The following is a 14,852-nucleotide window of genomic DNA, read 5'->3' as shown; positions in this document are numbered from 1 at the left end:
CACACACACACACACACACACACACACACACACACACGCACACACGCACACACGCACACACACTCCTGGTCCGCTCTGTCCCCTGTGGTGAACTCAAAGCATAGTGGGTGGTGTGAAGGAGAGCGAGAGATAAAGAGAGAGACAAGTGAGAGAGAGAGAGAGAAAGAGAGAGAGAGAGAGAGAGAGAGAGAGAGAGAGAGAGAGAAAGAGAAAGAGAAAGAACAAGAACAACCAACTCAAGAGGAACGACTAGTCCCCTCACTAGTCCCCAACCTAGCAAGAGGAACCACTAGTCCCCTCACTAGTCCCCAACCTAGCAAGAGAAACCACTAGTCCCCAACCCTGCAAGAGAAACCACTAGTCCCCTCACTAGTCCCCAACCTAGCAAGAGAAACCACTAGTCCCCAACCTGGCAAGAGAAACCACTAGTCCCCTCACTCATCCTCAACCCAGCAAGAGGCACCAAGAGATTTAAAAAGAATGAGAAAAAGACAGAAGGAAACAAAGGGGGATAAATAAACTTTCCGCTACCCGGATAAAGCACTAAATAAACTTCAGTTAGTGCTAAATACGGCTTCTAGAATCCTGACGAGAACCAAAAAATGTGATCATATTACTCCAGTGCTAGCCTCCCTACACTGGCTTCCTGTTAAGGCATGTGCTGATGTCAAGGTTTTACTGCTAACCTACAAAGCATTACATGGGCTTGCTCCTACCTATCTTTCTGATTTGGTCCTGCCGTACATACTTACACGGACGATATGGTCACAAGACGCATGCCTCCTAATTGTCTGTAGAATTTCTAAGCAAACAGCTGGAGGCAGAGCTTTCTCCTATAGAGCTCAATTTTTATGGAATGGTCTGCCTACCCATGTGAGAGAAGCAGACTACGTCTCGACCTTTAAGTGTTTATTGAAGACTCATCTCTTAAGTGGGTCATATGATTGAGTGTTGTCTGGTCCATGAGTGTGAAGGTGAACGGAGAGGCTCTGGAGCAACGAACCGCCCTTGCTGTCTCTGCCTGGCCGGTTCCCCTCTCTCCACTGGGATTCTCTGCCTCTAACTCTATTACAGGGGCTGAGTCACTGAGTCAGTGGCTTACTGGTGCTCTTTCATGCCGACCCTGGGAGGGATGCGTCACTTGAGTGGGTTGAGTCACTGACGTGATCTTCCTGTCTGAGTAGGCGCCTCCCCTTGGGTTGTGCCGTGGCGGAGATCTTTGTGGGCTATACTCGGCCTTGTCTCAGGATGGTAAGTTGGTGGTTGAAGATATCCCTCTAGTGGTGTGGGGGCTGTGCTTGGTAAAGTGGGTGGGGTTATATACTTACTGTTTGGCCTGTCCGGGGGTATCATTGGATGGGGCCACAGTGTCTCCTGACCCCTCCTGCCTCAAGTATTTATGCTGCAGTAGTTTATGTGTCGGGGGACTATGTTCAGTTTGTTATATCTGGAGTACTTCTCCTGTCTTATCCAGTGTCCTGTGTGAATTTAAGTACGCTCTCTCTAATTCTCTCTTTCTCTCGGAGGACCCTAGGACCATGCCTCAGGACTACCTGGCATGATGACTCCTTGCTGTTTTCAACTCTCTAGAGACAGCTCTTAATGATTGCCTATGAAAAGCCAACTGACATTTACTCCTGAGGTGCTGACTTGCTGCAACCTCGACAACTACTGTGATTATTATTATTTGACCCTGCTTTTCATTTATGAACATTTGAACATCTTGGCCATGTTCTGTTATAATCTCCACCCGGCACAGCCAGAAGAGGACTTGCCACCCCTCATAGCCTGGTTTCTCTCTAGGTTTCTTCCTAGGTTTTGGCCTTTCAAGGGAGTTTTTCCTAGCCACCGTGCTTCTACACCTGCATTGCTTGCTGTTTGGGATTTTAGGCTGGGTTTCTGTACAGCACTTTGAGATATCAGGTGATGTACGAAGAGCTATATAAATACATTTGATTTGATTTGATTTCGATAGTGGGCTAGGGGGCGGTATTTGGGCTAGGGGTCTTTGTGCTAGGGGGTGTTATTTTCACATCCGGATGAAAAGCGTGCCCAAAGTAAACTGCCTGTTTCTCAGGCCCAGAAGCTAGGATATGCTCGATAGAAATACTCTAAAGTTTCTAAAACTGTTAAAAACATGTCTGCGAGTATAACAGAACTTATTTACAGTTACAGACCTATATCCATCCTGCCCTGCCTATCTAAGGTCTTCGAAAGCCAAGTCAACAAACAAGTCACTGACCATCTCGAATCCCACGTACCTTCTCCGCTGTGCAATCTGGTTTCCGAGACGGTCACGGGTGCACCTCAGCCACGCTCAAGGTACTAAACAATATCAGAACCGCCATCGATAAAAGACAGTACTGTGCAGCAGTCTTCATCGACCTGGCCAAGGCTTTCGACTCTGTCAATCACCATATTCTTATCGGCAGACTCAGTAGCCTCGGTTTTTCTAATGACTGCCTTGCCTGGTTCACCAACTACTTTGCAGACATAGTTCAGTGTGTCAAATCGGAGGGCATGCTGTCCGGTCCTCTGGCAGTCTCTATGGGGCTGCCACAGGGTTCAATTCTCAGGCCGACTCTTTTCTCTGTATATATCAATGATGCCCGTCTTTGGACACTGTGCTATCTAACCTCCAAACGAGCTTCAATGCCATACAACATTCCTTCCGTGGCCTCCAACTGCTCTTAAACGCTAGTAAAACCAAATACATGCTTTTCAACCGTTCGCTGCCTGCCTGACTAGCATCACCACCCTGGATGGTTCCGACCTAGAATATGTGGACATCTATAAGTACCTAGGTGTCTGGCGAGACTGTAAACTCTCCTTCCAGACTCATATCAAACATCTCCAATCTAAAATCAAATCTAGAGTTGGCTTTATATTCCGCAACAAAGCCTCCTTCACTCACGCCGCCAAACTTACCCTGAAAAAAAAAAAAAAAAAAAAAATTTGGCAGGCGAAACTCCGAGGACAAACCATCCAGGAATTTTATTTTTTGAGATGACTGTGTCTTCCATTATTTTCTATGGGATACTAGATTTATGAGGCATCTGGTTGCAGTTCCTATGGCTTCCACTAGATGTCAACATTCTTTAGAAATTGGTTGATGTTTTTCCTTTGAGAAATGAAGAAGTAACCTTTCCTTTCAGGGAGTCGAGCCAAGTGGACTGTTTTGTTTGGGGCGCGCGACCTGAAGCTCGCTCCACTTTCATTTTATCCTCTATTGAACACAGTTTATCCCGTCTTAAATTTGATTGATTATTTACATTTTAAATATCTAAAGTTGGATTAGGAAAGTTGTTTGAAATATTTGGACCAAGTTTACAGGTAACGTATTAGATCATTTGTAGTCATGTTGGGCGAGTTGGAACCGGTGTTTTTCTGAATCAAACGCGCCAAATAAATGAACATTTTGGGGACATAACGACGGAATGAATTGAACAAAAGGACCATTTGTGATGTTTCTGGGACATATTGGAGTGCCAACAGGAGAAGATCTTCAAAGGTAAGGCATAAATTATATCGTTATTTCTGAGTTTTGTATCGCGCCTGGCGGTTTGAAATATGATTGTCATGTGTTTGTATGATGGGGTGCTGTCCTCAGATAATAGCATGGTTTGCTTTCGCCGTAAAGCCTTTTTGAAATCTGACATTATTTCAAGAAGTTAAGCTTCATTTTGTTGTATTGAACTTGTGATTTTATGAAAGTTAAATATTTTTAATAATTTAATTTGAATTTGGAGCTCTGCCATTTCACCGGATGTTGTCAAAACGATCCCGCTAACGGAATTTGATCCATAAGAAGATATTATTAACTTAGATAGATAGATAGTTAACGTAGATAGATTGATAGTTAACAAAGATAGACAGTTAACGTAGATAGATTGATAGAAGTGTAGTCCTACGTACTCGTGGTGTCCCCAGCCCAGCTCAGGGAGGTAGGGTAGTTTCTTGATCCTGATGATGGAGTCATATAGCGAGGGCTGGAGGGACTGGGCCACGGCGTTGGCCAGTATTACCGCTATCATCACCGGCAGGATGTGGCTGATCTGACCCGTCAGCTCAAACACAATGACCGCTGTCGATACCGTGTGGGTCACCGCTCCAGACAGGGCTGCCGCACCTGGGAGATGAGGAGAGAAAGGGAGGGGAGAGGAGAGAGGATGAGAGGAAGAAAGGAAGAGAGCAGGAGAGGAAGGAATGGGTACAGATAAAGGTTACTGTCCATTGACATTAGTAAAGTAATATCAGTTCAATAATACATCTCATGCCCTCAACTCTTTACTGAGCCTTCATCAATAATACTGGAACAACAAAGTGAGGAGGGGCGAAGGGGGGGAGGGATGAGAAGGGAGGGAAGGAGGGAGGGAGGAGAGGGGAGGGAGGGAGGAGAGGGGAAGGGAGGGATGGATTAGGGATGGGCGAGATGACTGTACCTCACAAGGTCAAAGATTAAAAAGTTTAAAAAGTTAAACATTTTAAACATCTTCAATATTTTGTAACCGTTATTGAACAAAGAAAAATAGGTGAGTGGATATAATGAGAGGAAGAAGAAGGAGTGGAGAGAGTGGGCAGCAGTGATAGAGGAGGGAGAGAAGGTTGATTATTCCTAACATAAGGATGGAGTGAGGAAAGAGAGCGCGATTTCATTTGATTTGAGAGACAAAGACAATGAGAGGGTAAATGTAGCCATGCTGAGATTAAAGAGAGGGAACATCAGAGAGACAGAAAGCTGAGTTAGAGGTGATTCAACAACATCAGCACCCATTAGACACAAACACAGTTGACATCAACCCCTACACTGAACAACAGCATAATCAGCACAACCGTCAACAACAACGCTAACAGCAATATCACTCATAGCAACAACATTAAAGGACATCTTGCCAAAGGGGACTTCTAAAGCGCATCATTTAGTTTTTATCCTTGACATAAATGTCTTTATATTACTACTGGGTCTAGCAGTGTCTTATTTTATCTGGCTTTCTATTTCCTAATTGTTACAATAATGGTGTCTAGATGTGTCTAGTCTTGAATAGGTATTGTTAATCTTGTCTAGCTTTACCAAACTTTGTCTTTGTTTGTGTGTCTGTGTGTCTACAGTAACTCACCCACAACGGCATACCCTCCTGGCACTATGGGGTAGATGGTGCCATCAGAGTGGATGCCATCAGGGAACCAGGCAGCCATGCTCTCCCCGACCAGACGGCCAAACGCTGCCCCTAGCACACACACACACACGCAGACGTACACGCACACACACACACACGCAGACGTACACGCACACACACACACACACACGCACACACGCAGACACACACACGCGCACACACACACACGCACGCACGCACACACACACACACACACACACACACACACACACACACACACACACACACACACACACACACACACACACACACACACACACACACACACACACGCACACACACATTTAATGAGAGCGTAACATACACAGACACTCACAAGACTCCATAGCATAGCATGTTCCCAGGGTTAACATTATTGCTGAAACACACACACACACTTCTCTTACCAATGACGAAGACGGGCATGAAGGCTCCACATGGCACAGGAATGGTGGTGGCCAGAGCAGACATCCAGAACTGAGACAGACACACAGATACAAAGTCACAGAGGGAACAGTGTGGCATTTCAGTCAGCCAACAGGACAATCCTCCATTTAACTCAGCTGCTCTGACTTCTGATCAGTACTGTCTTTTATTCTGCACTATAAAAGAAAATACTCCATTGTGATAGACTCATCTCTTCCCAGGCGCGAACTAGCTAACGTCAGTCCGCATCTGGGTGAGAATGAACTGTCACACACCGCCTTCATTTGATGAAAACCCTGAAATGAACTGAACTCTGGATAATGAGCGAGCTGATTGGAAGATGCAGTCGCCACTGACGGGAGAGGCGGCTAATTAGAGACAAACAAAAGGAAATGTCAGTAGTCATAGGCTTGGGTCATCTTCTCGAACTGCACTGTTGGTTAAAGGCTTGTAAAGTAAGCATTTCACAATAAAGTCTACACTTGTTGTATGTGGCAAATAATGTGGCAAATAATGTTTTATTTTATTTTATTTTATTTACTGTATCCTGGGATATTTGGAAAAATTCAAGGGATGGTTTTTGAATACCGTCAAAACTATTTCTTTGAAAGTTGTTGTGGAAATTCACCACTAAGGACTCAGACTCAATATAACATTTTCCCTCAAGTTTTTAAATACATTTTAATATGTGTAGCTAATTGTGCAATACGTTAGGAGATAAAGCAAATTGCGTTCTTCATTTCACCTGTCACATTATTTTACATTATGAAGCTTACCATAGTTCCCTAGAACAGTTGCGCCAGTCACATTTGTTTGTAAAGAGCGCAACCAGAGAAAGCAGTAGTGTTCAGTGGAGGCTGCTGAGGGGAGGACGGCTCATAATAATGACCGGAACAGAATGAATGCGTTTGATATATTTGATACCATTCCACTGATTCCGATTCAACCATTACAACAAGCCCATCCTCCCCAATTAAGGTGCCACCAACCCTCTGTGGTAGTGTTCTATATCTATCAGCGAGTCTTCGTTCTGCAGCGTACATGAGGTGATTAAGTTACACTTGTATGCAATTCACTAAATGTTTGCCATCAGAAAGAGTTCTGGATGAGTTCTGTACAGCTGGCATTTTTTCCCCCTGCTTCCTGCTAGCATTTGTTTTCTTCTCCCCTCTGCTCCAAGTACACATGTTGCTCTTCCTTTAGAAAAGCAGCATCACAACTTTGTTCATTCGCACCTGTGCTCATTTTGTTAGAATTCTAGTAATAGATGCACAATGGGCTTTTTGTGTGTTTTTAGCGCCCCTCTGTGTGCTATGCCGGTAATATCGTAAATCCCGGGATGGCAGAGGAACGGTATGCCGGTATGAAATTCTGGAACTGACCAAGCCTAGTCATCGGTGACACACACACACACACACACACACACACACACACACACACACACACACACACACACACACACACACACACACACACACACACACACACACACACACACACACACACACACACACACACACACACACACACACACACACACACACCTTTCCAATATAGCCACAACCCCACACATACAAACACCCCTACACAACTTTCACACAGGCTAAATAAAGAGAGCTTCCTCTCCGGAAGCCATAGCTCCCTAGGGATTCAGTCTTTGCAAGGAGAGGACGGAAGTGTGACGTGGCCATTACATAAACCTCTCAACAACTATCTGCCTGGTTTGGAGGTTTAAATAGACCTCTTAATTACACTCATCTCTCTCTCCTTTCCATTTCCCCCATTCACATCTCTTTCTTTTCCGCTTTCTCCCTCCCTCTCTCTCTAGTTAGCAGTAATTAAGCCCAGCTGCCAGTGTGATCTAATGGATCTCTGTCAGTAACTCTACACCCTACGCTGCTTTCACACCTATCCAAACACACACACACTCATAAACACACACACACACAAACACAGAGGATTACTGCGTCATTCACACATATGTGAATGTCATTGGGGATTACTGCGTCATACACACACCTGTGTCATGGCACAAACACACACAGCAGGAGTCATTGATGGAAAATGGAGCATGGCAGAGAAGAATGTGTGTGGCGGGCTGCCATTTGACACAACACGCATGACACACACAAGTAATAGTCTAACCTAATAGCTGTTATGCTGTCAATTACCATGCACCATAATGGAAATGGTCAGAAATAACTAACTTCTCAAAAAGGTGACCACACAGTCTGGCCAGGCAAACTTCAATAAGGGAGAGAGGTTTAATGGATCTGGAAACTCATAACATGGGCTTAAGGTTATTACAGAGGTATGAACTAAGATGGCACCTGGAGGAGTGTGAGTGTGTAGGTAGAGAAAAGTAGAGCGAAAAAAATAAGTATTTGTCTGTGTGTATTTGTGTGTAGTGCCTTTCTGTACTTCTTTAAGACACACACACAGCATTGCATTGAGTGGACACTGCTGTATGTCAATCCACTTATTCAGTTTAAGGTTACAGGGTTCCCTAGAATTGAATTGTCTTACCTAACAGTAACACAGCTCTCTCTTCTAACACTCTCCTTTTTCATCTGCATCCATACCACCACTTTCTTTCTATCCCTCTCTCTCTGGTCTCTAATGAGAAGAGAGGAGACCAGGCTTGGTTTCTGTTGACTGCCTTGTTTGATATAAAATCATTATTACTGCTCTAGTAATTAGTCCCCTCTGTCTTGCACGCACACACACGCACACACACACACAGGTGAGAGGAAAATAATTTAGGCAGCGTGCGATGACGTCACTTCCCCTTCATTGGCAGTCGCTAGGACAGCAGGCAGGGCAGCTATTCCCATGGTGACGGGCGGTGGTGACGTTGGCCTCCCTGCCCAGTGACAGTCACCCTGGGTTCTTACCTCCCTGCCACAGGGTTGCCTAGGCGATGCTCTTGCTGACTCACGCAGGTATGAGCAGACAGATATGGCTTCATTATTACTGTATCATCATGGAATATCACCTACAGTACTATACCTCAGATATAACTTTCAGACCAGGTGGACCTTGGGATGCTGCAAGAGGGGACTTCAACTACTAAACACATGCACACACACGCAAACACACAATGTAATCTCAAATCACAGAATCCCTGTTTACTGACCTTCTGTGCCAGAACCAACAACCTTTACAGAATAACAGCAGAAGATGGTCATAAAATAGCTGATGCAATCACTGCAAAACAACGGGAACACCCACCGCATCAGCATCCTACTGTAACATTCTCCTGTAACATCCTACTGTAACTGTACTGTAACAGTCTAATGCATAGTAGCTATAGTCTCCAGTTTCAACTGTTCTGCCTTACTATTATTTGACCATGCTGGTCATTTATGAACATTTGAACATCTTGGCCATGTTCTGTTATAATCTCCACCCGGCACAGCCAGAAGAGGACTGGCCACCCCACATATGCTCTCTCTAATTCTCTCTTTCTTTCTCTCTCTCGGAGGACCTGAGCCCAAGGACCGTGCCCCAGGACGACCTGACATGATGACTCCTTGCTGTCCCCAGTCCACCTGACTGTGCTGCTGCTCCAGTTTCAACTGTTCTGCCTTGTTGTTATTCGACCATGCTGGTCATTTATGAACATTTGAACATCTTGGCCATGTTCTGTTATAATCTCCACCCGGCACAGCCAGAAGAGGACTGGCCACCCCACATAGCCTGGTTCCTCTCTAGGTTTCTTCCTAGGTTTTGGCCTTTCTAGGGAGTTTTTCCTAGCCACCGTGCTTCTACACCTGCATTGCTTGCTGTTTGGGGTTTTAGGCTGGGTTTCTGTACAGCACTTTGAGATATCAGCTGATGTACGAAGGGCTATATAAATACAATTTGATTGATTGATTGATTGATAGTCCTATCCTATATCTCCTTCATACTCATCTTTATAATTCCTTTAAAACACCCCTTTTCCTAGTTTCGTTTGACTCTTGCTTCCTCCATGTCTCTTCTCTAACTCTGTTCTCATCTGTCATTTCTCTCACTCACTAGGCAAAAGCACAGACAGACACACAGTAAAAGTGGGCGACAGGTGAGTGTGGGCCTGTAAAAGGGAGATGGAGGTTTCTATGGTAATGGAGAGGTTTATAATGTTTATAGAGAGCCAGGCAGAGCTGGAGAACACACACACAAGAAGTCGCCGCCGATAGACAAACTTTTGAGTCTTTTTTTGCTGGTGTTATTTCTTACATTATTAGCCCAGAACATTTTTTGCATTATTACATACTGCCAGAAATAGCTTTGGGATATCAGAGCGGCGGTAACTCACCAGCATTATGACCAGAATTTCTACTTTCCTGAATTGGATCCTTTGTTCGTACCCTCCAAGGCGATTGAACTTATCCCAGAGGCTGCTCCAAGATGCCGCCGGTGAAGAAGAGGTATTCTGAGTGGACTTGTAGTCCGAATCAGGAGGCTAGCACCCCATACACAGCTTCTGAGTATATTACTCGCTAATGTTCAGTCCCTGGACAATAAAGTAGACAAGCTCAGGGTGAGAATCTTCTTCCAGAGAGACATTAACATACCTCTCTCTGGATATACTGTCCCGTCCATACAGTAGGCTGGGACGGCAGGCAGGGCAGCTATTCATTGCACAGCTAGGAATAAAGAACTCTCCAGGAAGAAGAAAGGCGGAGGTGTATATATCATGATTAAATACTCAAGGTGTGATTGTGATAATGTATAGAAACTCAAGCCCTTTTGTTCACCGAACCTAGAATACCTCACAAGAGAATTCTCTTTGGTTATCATCACAGCCGTGTATATTCCTACCGAGTCCAATGCCACGATGGCTCCCAAGGAGCTGCACTGGACTTTGTGCAAACTGGAAAATGAATAATCTGACACCGCTTTTATTGTAGCTAGGGACTTTAACAAGCAAATCTGAAGAAAATGCTACCAATGTTCTATCAACATATTGCCTGCAGTACTCGCGCTTTAAAAACTCTAGACCATTGTTACTCTCGCTTCCGAGATGGGTACAAGGCACGAAACACTGCATTTAACCACAGCAAGGTGACTAGGAATATGGTCAAATACAAACAGTCCAGTTATGCCCTTCGTAAGGCAATCAAACAGGCAAAATGTCAGTACAGAGACAAAGTGGAGTCGCATTTTAAACGGCTCAGACACAAGATGTATGTGGCAGGAACTCCAGACAATCACGGATTACAAAGGGAAAACCAGCCATGACCCGGACACCTATGTCTTGCTCCCGGACAAGCTAAACACTTCTTCACCCGGTTTGAGGATAACACAGTGCCACCGACGTGGGCCGCTGCCAAGCATTGTGAGCTCTCGTTCTCCATGGCCGACACAAGTACAATTTTTTTTACATGTTTTAGTTATCCGTTATTTTACCAGGTAAGTTGACTGAGAACACATTCTCATTTACAGCAACAACCTGAGGAATAGTTACAGGGGAGAGGAGGGGGATGAATGAGCCAATTGTAAACTGGGGATTATTAGGTGACCGTGATGGTTTGAGGGCCAGATTGGGAATTTAGCCAGGACACCGGGGTTAACACTCCTCCTCTTACGATAAGTGCCATGGGATCTTTAATGACCTCAGAGAGTCAGGACACCCGTTTAACGTCCCATCCGAAAGACGGCACCCTACACAGGGCAGTGTAGGACCTGGGGCATTGGGATATTTTTTAGACCAGAGGAAAAAGTGCCTCCTACTGGCCCTCCAACACCACTTCCAGCAGCATCTGGTCTCCCATCCAGGAATTGACCAGGACCAACCCTGCTTAGCTTCAGAAACAAGCCAGCAGTGGTATGCAGGGTGGTATGCTGCTGATATTTAAGTGTGGTAATAACCCTTGCAAAGCTGCCGGCCCAGACAGCATCTCAGACTGTATGGATATATTCAATCTCTCCATGCAGGGCTCTCGAGAGGGTGGTGTTGACGATCAGTGCAGTGGAGGTGTTGTTGCCCACTTTTACCAACTGGGAGGCAGCCCGTCCGGAAGTCCAGGACCCAGTTGCATAGGGTGGGGTTCAGGCCCAGGGCCCCGAGCTTAAGGGGGTACTATGGTGTGGAAGACTGAGGTGTAGTCAATGAACAGCATTCTTACATAGGTATTCCTCTTGTCCAGGTGGGATAGGGCAGTGTGCAGTGCGATGGCGAATGCATCGTCTGTGGATCTATTGGGGCGGTAAAGCAAATTGAAGTGGGTCTAGGGTGCCGGGTAAGTTGTAGGCGATAAGATCCTTGACTTGTCTCTCAAAGCACTTCATGATGACAGAAGTGTGTGCTATGGGGTGATAGTCATTTAGTTCAATTACCTTTGCTTTTTCGGGAACAGGAACAATGGTGGACATCTTGAAGCATGTGGGGACAACAGAATAGGATAGGGAGAGATTGAATATGTCCATAAACACTCCAGCCAACTGGTCTGCGCATGCTCTGAGGATGCGGCTAGGGTTGCCGTCTGGGCCGGCAGCCTTGCGAGGGTTAACACGCTTAAACGTCTTAACCTGAAGAGTGACTATAACCTGAAGAGAACTCTCTTGGGAGGTAATATGGTCGGCATTTGATTTAGAAGTATTCTAGGTCGGGTGAACAAAAGGACTTGAGTTCCTGTATGTTATTACAATCACACCATGAGTAGTTTAATCATGAAACATCTCGGGTAGAGATATTTATTCCTGTCTGCGTGATGAACTGAGAACCCAACTGGCTGTACGCACTCAGACAGTATATCCCGAGAGAGTCATGCCGCTCCGGAAGGAAATCCTCGCCCTGACCTCGTCAACTTTATTATTATTATTGAACATTAGCAAGTAATATACTGGGAAGCGGAGGGTGGTGTGCGCGTCTCCTAAGTAAAAAAAAAATACTAACTAAAAATCCACTCTTAGTACCCCCTTTTCCGCCGGCGGTGACCTGGAACAGCCTCGGGAATGAGTTCAATGGCCCTGGGGGAACGAACAAAGAATCTGATTCGGGAAAGTCGTATTCCTAGTCGTAATGCTGGTGAGTTACCGCCACTCTGATATGCAAAAGTTCTTCCTGGCTGTATGTAATAACACAAAACATTTCCTGGGCTAATAATATAATAAAACATTAAACAACATAATACTGAAAAGTTTCCTAAGAGCTAGAAACACGGCAGCCCTATCCATTGGCGCCATTTTATACAATTTGTGTTTGACAGAACCAGAGGACAGTCTATCGCCCGGGCCCCTAGGGGGAGGCCCTACTCTTATTCCCACTCCAATTACTGGGCTGCCACCACCCTCCAACAGAGGACTGGAGAACTACTGCAAAAAACCTATTGGGGTCAAAAAGTTGTCTCAATGCAGTGTGATAGCTAAAAACGGTCAGTCTGCAATAGAGAAGACATCCTATGAGTAATATCATAGAGAGAATCAATCCATAGAAAGTCTGTCTGTCTGTCCCCCCCGAGGAACTGGTCTGGCCAAGTTGGGAGTGACGTTGGAGGATGGAACAGTACCATCAGAGGGGTAATTTAGAGTTGTCACGATCGTGTGGAGAGACCAACCAAGGCGCAGCGTGATTGGAGTTCCACATCTTTATTTTTAGTGAAACTTAAAACAAACCAGGAAACAAACAACGACCGTGCAGTACTGAGGTGCAACATGCACTAACTCAAAAACAATATCCCACAAAGCAGGTGGGAACAGGGAACCCTTAAGTATGATCCTCAATTAGAGACAACGAACATCAGCTGCATCAGCTGCCTCTAATTGGGAACCATACCAAGAGCACCAACATATAACCTAGAACACCCCCTAGTCACGCGCTGACCTACTACACCATAGAGAACCAAGGGCGTGAGAAGAGTAGAGTAGATTGGTCTCACTGTGTTCCAAAAAGTATAATGACATTTTCTTTATTATTTGAGATAAAGTACAGAAGGGAAAAAAAGAAAGTGAGCTAGGATGAGCGAGAGAGCGAAGGAGAGAAAGAGAAAGTGTATAGAGTATTTATCTTCCATTACAGCAGGATCATCACACTCAATATCTAATGCTTATATAACTTTTATCCACCCACTTTTGTCTCTCTATCCCTCTGTGGTTCCTTGTTTCTCTCTCTATCCAGGGACTTTAACTGCATTACACAGCCTATTGTCTCTCTCACACACACACAACACAGCGAGTGAACAAGATTACCAAACAGCAGTTCTGCGGTTCTCTTTTAAAAGGGGACATTTCATTTGAGCTGCTAGAACCTACACAAAGGTTACATGAAAACCTAATCAAATCCCAACAAGGTAATATCACCTGCCCTCATATTACACTGGGCTGGGTCTCAATACTCCAAAACCCTAACCCTCATAACACTGGGCTGGGTCTCAATACTCCACAAGCCTAACCCTCATTTAACACTGGGCTGGGTCTCAATACTCCATAACCCTAACCCTCATAACACTGGGATGAGTCTCAATACTCCACAAGCCTAACCCTCATTTAACACTGGGCTGGGTCTCAATACTCCATAACCCTAACCCTCATAACACTGGGATGAGTCTCAATACTCCACAAGCCTAACCCTCATTTAACACTGGGCTGGGTCTCAATACTCCATAACCCTAACCCTCATTTAACACTGGGCTGGGTCTCAATACTCCAAAACCCTAACCCTCATATAACACTGAGCTGGGTCTAAATTCTCCACAACGGCCTCCTCTCGTTTCATTTAAATGAATGGACAGGATCCTGCTGTATTACCTTCACCTGTCATGTCAATGGGAAGAACGTTACTTCAGACTATTGAGACAAGCCACATGTAGTGGGAAGGGAGTAAAGTAACAGGGAATTAAACAAAGAATAGGTGATTATAAAGAAAAGGAGAGATGAGAACAAAGTGGATGATGATGATGATGATGATGATGATGATGATGATGATGATGGTGTGCCTACCTTCATTACGATGAAGAGGACGAGGGTGACAAAGACATTGACCTGGGGGTGATTCCAGGCCTGGGAGTTGCCGATGTAGTCAAACCCCTCGGCTATGCCCTGCTTGGCCCATGTCCGGTTGTCTAGCAACGTCACCAGGGACTCCTTCTGGGTCAGCTGCATGGGGGAAACAGGAAGTGACAACATAACAGACAGACAGAGGGCTAAAGTCAACAGGCATTTAAAAAAAATATATATCCCATATTGGTCCCTAGCTCCTAACCCAAAGCATTTAAGTAGATCTGAAAGGATTGGATAGGTATAAGCAACACATCAAGAATTCATCCTAGCCTTTCAGAGGGAAAG

At 45.1% G+C, this 14,852-nt stretch overlaps 1 protein-coding gene across 3 annotated transcripts in view; it reads right to left on the bottom strand.

Moving 5' to 3' along the window:
* LOC118371086 (chloride channel protein 2-like) overlaps window positions 1-14,852 on the bottom strand; it is a 214,633-nt gene that overhangs the window by 69,184 nt on the left and 130,597 nt on the right. For all 3 annotated transcript variants that reach the window (XM_052467885.1, XM_052467887.1, XM_052467886.1), the window contains 4 exons: window positions 14,508-14,663; window positions 5,564-5,633; window positions 5,118-5,228; window positions 3,916-4,129 (listed from right to left, as the gene is read on the bottom strand). In XM_052467885.1, coding sequence (XP_052323845.1) covers window positions 3,916-4,129; window positions 5,118-5,228; window positions 5,564-5,633; window positions 14,508-14,663 — 551 coding nt within the window. The remainder of the gene's footprint in view (window positions 1-3,915; window positions 4,130-5,117; window positions 5,229-5,563; window positions 5,634-14,507; window positions 14,664-14,852) is intronic.

The sequence above is a fragment of the Oncorhynchus keta genome, chromosome 18 (genome assembly GCF_023373465.1).
Source record: "Oncorhynchus keta strain PuntledgeMale-10-30-2019 chromosome 18, Oket_V2, whole genome shotgun sequence".
In the NCBI taxonomy this organism is placed as follows: Eukaryota; Metazoa; Chordata; class Actinopteri; order Salmoniformes; family Salmonidae; genus Oncorhynchus; species Oncorhynchus keta.
This window is presented reverse-complemented; position numbering and strand designations above follow the sequence as displayed.